The following is an 8,893-nucleotide window of genomic DNA, read 5'->3' as shown; positions in this document are numbered from 1 at the left end:
AACAAATGGCAAAGTTTGCATTTTATGACTTCGGTAAGCCTTTGAAACCCCATCGGGAAAGCATTAAGACCTTCACTGGTACTATGCTTACGCCTGTGGCTTACCTAACGTCGCTTTCAACGGTTTTCGGCTTTCGGCTTTAACTCAACGTAAAAGTAGCTTTCGAAATGCACCGCAACTTCCGAGATGTAGTAAAAGACGATTTCGTCTCCTCCCTGTTAGAACCTCCCTAGGGAAGTGCCCGCGTTCGAAGTCGACTTTGATGTCAATGGAAGACTGTTTTATGGTTTGTTTATTCATGTTGATTGGGTTTCCACCCAGATCCGATATCTAAACCCGAAAGCATTGTCGCCTTCATAAGGTCCCACGGTTATCTATGGAATTTATAAGCTACAGCTGTTTGGTTGACATGGGGGCATCTAAGGAATAAACCCGCCATTCACTTGTGCTTAGTATTACCTCAGCTGGTGGGACATCTCAACCGCCAGCTTAGAAATACAATACAGAGTACAGTTCGAATAAAAAAACCGACATCAGAGAGCAAAGCTAAGTTCGTTAGCGTTCATTAAAGGCCATGAAGTTCGAAAGCCATTTAGCGTTACTTAGAACGATCTGAGCGCAGATGGCCTACTCCATACTTCCCAAGGCAGACCCATAGGCTGACAAAAATATTTTGTAAGACTGAACGTTTCTTTAAAAGGCGTTTATTAAAGCCGATGTCGCCATTTGGAAACCCTATAAATTGCCAGCAGTCTCGTCTACTTTACTGACATACTATGAGAGCAGATGCCTACATAGGTAGACATGATAAAAACCCTGATACAAAAAAAAAAACATTTCGGGCGCCATATTAACTACATGACAATTAAGCAGATTGTTACATTTCATGCTACCATACCTAATCCTCAAAAATTATATGTTTGTAAAAAAATAAATAAATTACAAAATTGGAAGAAATTTGTTATTCGATTGGAGCAACAAAGAAAATTGAATTTTATACATCTTACCAAGGTCTTCTGTGAAACTAAAGACCGGTAAAAATGCTGCCCATCCAAAAAATTATTTATTATTAAATTTGTTCATTACACAGCCAATCATCCAAAATAATTTTGATGTGCTTTGCAAACGGAAGCCCAAGTAAGTCTTTATTTTCGGAGCCTCGTCATATCATAGAATTGTCTATTTTATTGCGATCTAGCTGAAGATTATAAAAAAATAAAAGACTACTTCGTACAACAGATAAGAGTTAAACGTCATATGGGAACATCAAAGAGTTAGCATATTTAAAACAATTTGGCAAATCATTTATGTAACCCATTAGCAACAATTTTCATCATTGCAACGTGTCGACATTCATAACACACGATCCGAAAATTGTTGCTACGAGTTTCGCGAACCAACTTCTTTTGTATATAAAACTTACTGTAAAATATGACGAAAAAATATTTAAAAATATTATAGACATTTACATTAGGGTGGTAAAAAAAAAAGTAAAGTCGGAATTTTAATATTCTCACCCCTTAGGATTGTGCTATACCGAAAAAAATATACACCTATTTTTTCAAATTTTAAATCAAGAAACAAGAAAAATTGAGCTGCTTATTTCCTGAGTGCAAAAGCACGAAATACATATATCTGCAAGGGGACTGATGAAAAGTTTCAGCAAAGAAATTGAGAAAATTACAACATAGATTAATGTTTTGTTACATGTTACATATTATGTAAATTTGTGTATTCGGTTTAAAATAAATAATTGTTTAAAAACTCAATTTTATTTGATTTCCTCATCTCTGCACGTCGATATTCTTCAAAAGTAATTTTTACGCTTGAGAAAAACGTTGAAATTTGTTTATCGATCACATCAACTTGCCTTTTTTACTCTTGTATTGAATTCCAAATATTAAAAAAAAAAATCTCCCTTCTCAAAAAATTCCAATGTTGCAAAGCTATGCTTAAGCTGATGCCAGATAAAACTTTGTAGCTTTGCGTGACATTTATAACTTTGCCAGCAAAGCGCCAGACGCAAAAGGTATGCCACAATGAACTCCAAGAAAACAATGTTGTACCGCTTTTTTACTCATCAAAGTTGCTGTGGATTTTAATTATTTTGATTTAAAATTATCAGCAATGTAATTAAGTTTTATGTTTCTGCATGAAAACCCGAATTTGGACGAAACAAAATAAATATTAAACCGGCTGATTGTCAAAGCGCGCAAAAAGATGGGAGTTGACCATCTTTTCGCTTCGCGCTGCCGCTTCAACGATTTATGTGGCATGCTTTGTGCATTTTCATACAATTCATCTTATCTGTCAAAGCGAATCTGTCACGTAAAGCGAAGCAAAAGTTTTATGTGACATCAGCTTTAATGTTAATCATGCTCTCAATTCGTCGGCCATGATTTTTTTTGACGTTTGCAAACATTGTAAAATTCTATAAAATTGAAAATAAAAAAATGAAAATGTTCGAAATTGTGGTTGTTTGAGATTAATTAATTAATTAATGAGAATATGTGTGTGAGCTTGAGTTAGAATTTTAAAATTATATTGTTGGCAAACGTCAGACTGCTTATCAATGATTTTACCTTGTAATGTTTTTATCATGTACGTAGCTCTTAACAGATTGAGAGCAACATAAAAATGGCTGGAGAAGTAGTTGGGATGTAGTTTCGGAAAGATGCAATTGGCGATTGTGTATCTTCGGCCAAAACCAACAATTCGTTGTGGTACCTTTTAGGTAGAAGACATATATCAACATATGAAACAACCTTCTTAAAAATTATCTGGAACTCAGAGCCAACATAAAACTGAAGGCATCATTTTTTTATTATATCATCAAGATCACTCAAATGCGCTGATGCCGAGGTCTACTGATAGAAGCTTGCCCCCTTACCAAGCTCTTTTAAGCTTTCTATATTAAATGTGTAAAAAGCCTTAAAAGAGCTTTGCTCGCGGGCAGGCCGGTGCTAACCATCGTTCTATTGTACTAGATCAGATTGTTTTAAGGATGTTTATCGGTATAATTGTTTATATCGGGCATTCGGAATCCATTCTAGTTTAATCGCTCGTACTAATAAAAACTCAGCCTCATCTCAGCTACATAAATAGTTTAGTGAAGTGTTCCAGACAGCGATACTCGTCGATTTTTTGTAGAAATCATAGATAACAGAAATGCGCTATGAATAATGTATTAATAGTTTTTAATTGCAAGCATTCAACCCACAGAGCTTTTTGTTTTTAACTTCCTACGTTCCTTTCACTTTTCCCTTTTTTTGCCGTTGTATTCTTCGCCAATTTTAAAAACAGTGGGAGATCACAAATTAGATTCTGATCGTTGACACAATTTCGATTTTGTTTTTGGCTATTCTATAAAAAGGTGAGAGGAACAGCGAAAATTGTTAGTTATATTGAAAGTTCGCAACGATGAAGCAGTGGCACATTTTATCAGGTGTGTGGCGCATCAAATTTATCTTAGCTTAGTTTGGTTTTGAGTGGCTAAAATACACAATGCAGCAAAAAAAACTCAGCCTTATCACAAGTTTCATTTTCCCCGAACCGGTTCACTTTTCAACTTTAGTTTTAGTGTATTTACTATGGGCGGATGAAAAATTTTCGAGTGAATTTTTTTTTAGGCGAAACTCAGGATAAGGCTGATTATGTTTTGCTTGTTTTTGTTTGTTTGTGTAAATTAAATAAAAAAAATTACAATAATAAAAAAAATATCTAATTATTTTGATTTCTTAAAAAAAAAAAAAAAAAATCTAGTTTTATTCCTTATCAACTCGCTTATAACTGGAACGATTGCGCTACCCTATCAGCATTTAGTCACCATTGCTCCGGATGTCACCCTTGTACCACAAGAAACCGTTGTCGCCACGCAATTACAGGTGGCGCCTAGAGCTGATGGCACGCGCGACTATGAATTCAAAGATGTGCCGGTAATTTTAAGCGCGCGTAATATGGAATTGATGCCTGCGGAAGAACAAGTCGTTGAAAAAGAAAGCGTAAACGAAAAAGTACAAGAAAATGTAGAAATGATAAATGGAGAAGTAAAATTGCAGACAGAAACAGAAAAGTCAAATGAAGATGCAAATAGTTTGAATTCAGCGGGTGAGGCAGTACAACCCGCAGTTAATAAAATCGACGAAAGCACTAAAAGCTTGCAAGATGTTGAGCAGAGTCCCCAAAGTGTCGTTACAGCGGTGGTGAGTGAAGATAGTACACATTTTCGAAACTCTTAGGCCATATGTGTAGATAAGTATTTTAGTTAAGCAGTTTTTTTAAATATTTATCAGTTTTAATACATTTTTTCCTTTTAAGCTTATATAAAAACTAACTTAAAATGTATCTATGAATGTAATATTAAAAACATATTTTTCAGATAAAACCCCCCAAATCAAAGCGTCCTGCAATCATTGATAGCGGTAATCCCATTTATATTACAATTCCGATTTATGTGAATTCTGAGCCTGGGTTGCCATTAACACTTTCAGTAGGTAGTCAGGAGATCGCACTCAAAGGAAATAATCGTCAAAGGCCAGCAAGTAGGAGGGGTGTGTTTCAGAAAGACGGTTCACCTACTTCACAATATAATAAGTTGCTATAGGATGTAATAAATATATAATAAAAATAACAAATAAAAAAATTAGAAAACTAATTTTTTCAGCTTTTTAATTTCTTGTAAAAAATTAAAAACGAATTTCTTTTATGTAAATTAAATACATATGTATGCGCACTATTTGTAGCAGTGCCAGCAAAATCTTAAAATTACGAAACTGCTTAAAGTAATTTTTTTAGTATTATTTTTATTGAATTTATTTTATCATATTTAATTAATCGACCTCAAAAAAGGAGGAGGTTATCAATTCGTCGGAATATTTAATTTTTAATTTATTATTTGTTACCGCATGACTTTGAACCACGTAAACCGATTTCGATAACTTTTTTTTTGTATCGGAAAGGTGTTACCTCAAGGGTGGCCCATACTAATTTGGTCTAGATACGATAATTGGATCATGAAGAAATGAACGTTACTTCTAAATTTTTATAAGAGAATTGAAGTCGTTTGCGTTCGTTGGTTAGAAATTATTTGTTTACTTTTTATTTGATTTTATTTATTTTTTTATTTTGTTTTATTTATTTTATCTGATTTGGTTCTATTTAATTTGTTCTTTTTTTATATTAGATATAAATATTTTATTTAAAAAAAAAAAAAATANGCGTAGGAGGGAAGGGAGAAAATTTACTTTCGTTTCTCTTTTTCATCGGCCGAATTTGCTCCATAACCCAGCAAACAATTTAATAAGGAATTTAGCCCAAAATTATAACTAAAAATAATAATAATAGATTGGCGCTTACATATATGTAAGTGTTTGGCCGAGCTTCTCCTCCGATTTGTGGCGTGAGCCTTGATGTTGTCACACAAAGAGGACGCACCTACAGTTACACGCCGACTCCGAACGGCGATTGTATTTCAACGAGAAGCTGTTTTTCACTGCAGAAATACAATCGGGGGTTTGGCATTGCCTTTCGAGGGGCGACCGCTGTTAAGAATAAATGTTTTTTCTAAATTTTTTTGCGATGTTGCTTTGACCAGGGCTTGAATCCAGGCACTGCGGAGCGGAAGCACGCACTGCTTACCACTACACCACAGTGGCCGCTCACTAAATAGTTTATTAAAATGAAATTACAACGTGACTATTTTTACTGGAAGGGCCCCATCCAAAGAACTTGCCTCAGATGGTGTAGTTACGCCACTGCTAGGAAGCATTAAATAAAATTATCTTTTAATAATTAAATATCGTTTAGAATCATTATCCAATTAAGCAGTTTNTAAGAAATATGCATTCTAAGGTAAGCATCGTGAGAAATTAATTTTATAAAACTCTTTCTTTAATATTTCGTTTAAAACAGATATTTCTTTATTTTGAGTCATGTTTCTTAATAATTTTATTAAACGTTTTACTTTAATTAATATATGTACACTCTAAAAAATATTGTTTAAATTTACGCGTATTAAGAGAGATAACCAGTTTCCTCTCTTTATGTATGCAAATTTACGCACAGTGTTTATTAAATTAAACACTGTGTGCCATAAACAAATCTAAAATTTGTTTATTGAATTCTATACACTTAACGTTTACAATTTGACAGATTACATATGAAATGTTTAAAATTTGCTTTAAAAGTGTTTGTTTAACCTTTATGTCAACAGCAGAAAAATTATACGTACGTCAACAGCAGCATATCCGGGTATGCACATACATTTTGTATGTGAACCGGCATTGCGTTGTAACGAAAATGTGAATATTTAACACATTTATTTTAATCTGGCAAAGTTTTTATTGTTATTTTTTGAAGTTTTAAATATGTGAAGAAAGACTTCAGAAATATGTTATTTTACTGTATAAATAATGCGTTTCTAAGAAGACACTATATGATCGTTGGTTTTGAATGTATGCAAAAAGGATTGTTTAGGTACAAAACTTGTATGATTATTGAAACAGGGCTTTTGTAGGTAGACCCAAATAATTATTGTTATGTTTGTTCGTTGCAGAGCTGAGTCACTTGTTCCTTGCCTCGGGTGGGGGGTAACAAATAATTCTCAGCAATGCTTGAACTACAAATACTCTTATTTTAAAATTCTCTACCCCTTGCCACTGGTGGGGGGAAGTAGAGTCTAATAAAATAAGAGGTTGGTACTTTCAATATTAAAAGTTTTAAAAGTTTACCGCTGGTGGGGGGGGGGGGGGGAAAAAATTNAAGAAAGAAGAATAAATATTGTTAAATGCTTTACCCCTTACCTCTGGTGGGGGGAAGTAAAGCATAAAAAATAAAATAGAGAAGAAGAGTGGTAGCCGAGAATCTTTATGATTCTATATGTTTATTAAATATTTTCCTTTTATATAAAAATTCTAATTCTATTTTCCTTAACTAGTTATAAATACATATGTATGTGAGTGTGTGTATGTACATGTTGTTTTGGTATGTACTATTTACAAACAACCGCTTTGGTCTCATCATATTTATTTTAATGCTTGCTTTTGCGTCGGCTATATGTATGCATGCAAATAATAGCAATGCATTTTCTTATGCAGGTATGGGTGTATGCATTTGTATGCGCGAACATTATATTATTTCGGTTGTGTACAAAATATTGACAGTGAAATGTGTTAAAATTTATGGGTTTTTGTTAATTTCTCATGTTTACGTACTATTTTATTTATCTTCTATTCTAAAGTGGACTGTATTTTCTGTGTGTCAATAAGTATTATTGTACGTATATTTTTTGTGTTCAGTTTTATTACCCTGGCAAATGTATGTATGTATGCATACATGTTCAAAGATGTTTGATCAATATTTCTTGTTACATGAGGTAGTTCAAAACTTGAACAAACCCGAAGAACTTGTAGCTAAAAAAGTTTTTAAGCTCTAATATTTACTTAAATGCATGTAGCGCGAACTTGGAGACTGAAAAGATATGTCTTTATAACTAAGTGCTACGCAACGAAATAAAATTTATAAAAGTAAAAATTGCAAATGGTGAATAGCCCACTCCACGAGAATTTAGTTCATTTGATCCTGAGGAACAACAAGGATACATTCGCCAGAGGTTGAAGATTTAGGAGACGACAACAGTGACGACAGGCATTTCGTATCTGAATAGGTTGTGGACGATAACGAAGATGATGTGACTCCAGTTGACTCCGATATAGAAGAAATCGAGTTATCAGAATACGACCCGGAAGATCATGAAGAACTTGACCATATACCGGGGAAACTATACTGCCAAAGAAGGAAACAAGCGGCCTTGGGAATTTTTTATATTATTCTGGATGTGGCTGTTTTTACTACGTACATAATTTACGTCGAGAATTGCCCAAACCTGAAGGCCTTTAAAATCTGACTAGGATGTTCCTTCATCAATTTAGTGAGCAACTGGCGAAACCTGAAATAGAAGTGAGAGCTACTCATAGTCGAATAATCAGAATATACTATACATGCAACGCCATTGAAGCAGTAAACCGCGGTCCTTTGAGGATAATGGATGTTGCAGTATTTAGGAGGCAAGGAAGAACGTGGCAGTGCGGGTAAAATTAAACCAATGGGTAATTTTTCTATATCCGCCCAACAAGGAAAACCTGCATATTTGTTGTGCAAAACACCCGTCTGTGCAGAACATTCTACCAATATGACGCAACGTAATATCTAGATGTAGTTAAAAATCGATTAGTTTTCAATCTATTTATATTTTTTATTTTACAAGTATTATCTTACTATAATAATATTATACTCTTGTATTATTTTAAGAGTTTAAATAATAAAGAATAAAGTTTACTTTTCAAATGTATCAACATACAAATTTGCCTGCGATTTAATATCCATACCCGGGTATGCAGCTGTTGGCGTATGGGGTAAAAGTCGAAAAATGGCCAGATCTCTGCTCCAGGTAGTCCAATCCCACTCAGACTTGGGAATATTACGTAAAATACTTTTGTTGAGGATATCACGAAATTCGTAGTCAATCCGATGTCTTGTTTCTAAGATATAATAGTTTTACGCAAAACATACCCTGGGATTTTGCTGTTGAGATAAAGGTTAAAGTTATGTATATAAAGAGAGGTAAATAGTTTCATCTCCTAATGTGTGCAAATTTACACATCTCACAATGGTCGGAAATGCCATGTTTTACGTGAAAAAGGCATATTTGAAAACTGTGATAAATTAATCGGAATAAAGCTATGTACTCTTATTCAGAATTGTCCAAGGAACTCAATTTTATTTTCAATTATATCTGCTGAGAAAGCCGANTAAACTTAAATTAATCGGAATAAAGCTATGTACTCTTATTCAGAAATGTCCAAGGAACTCAATTTTATTTTCAATTATATCTGCT

At 33.7% G+C, this 8,893-nt stretch overlaps 1 protein-coding gene across 1 annotated transcript; it reads left to right on the top strand.

Annotated features, from left to right (window-relative positions):
• Positions 1–3,420: 3,420 nt before the first annotated feature.
• Positions 3,421–4,541, top strand: LOC108379215 (uncharacterized; the record flags this gene model as incomplete). The annotated part of the gene is made up of 3 exons (XM_017635543.1): positions 3,421–3,445; positions 3,763–4,202; positions 4,379–4,541. Coding segments are annotated over exons 1-3 (628 nt in total), but the record flags the coding sequence as incomplete, so codon positions are not given.
• Positions 4,542–8,893: the final 4,352 nt, after the last annotated feature.

This window comes from Rhagoletis zephyria, unplaced genomic scaffold (assembly GCF_001687245.7).
Source record: "Rhagoletis zephyria isolate East Lansing unplaced genomic scaffold, Rhagoletis_zephyria_1.1 Rzeph_scaffold_15874, whole genome shotgun sequence".
NCBI lineage: Eukaryota > Metazoa > Arthropoda > Insecta > Diptera > Tephritidae > Rhagoletis > Rhagoletis zephyria.
Note: the sequence above shows the minus strand (reverse complement) of the source record. Positions and strands in the feature narration are given on the sequence as shown.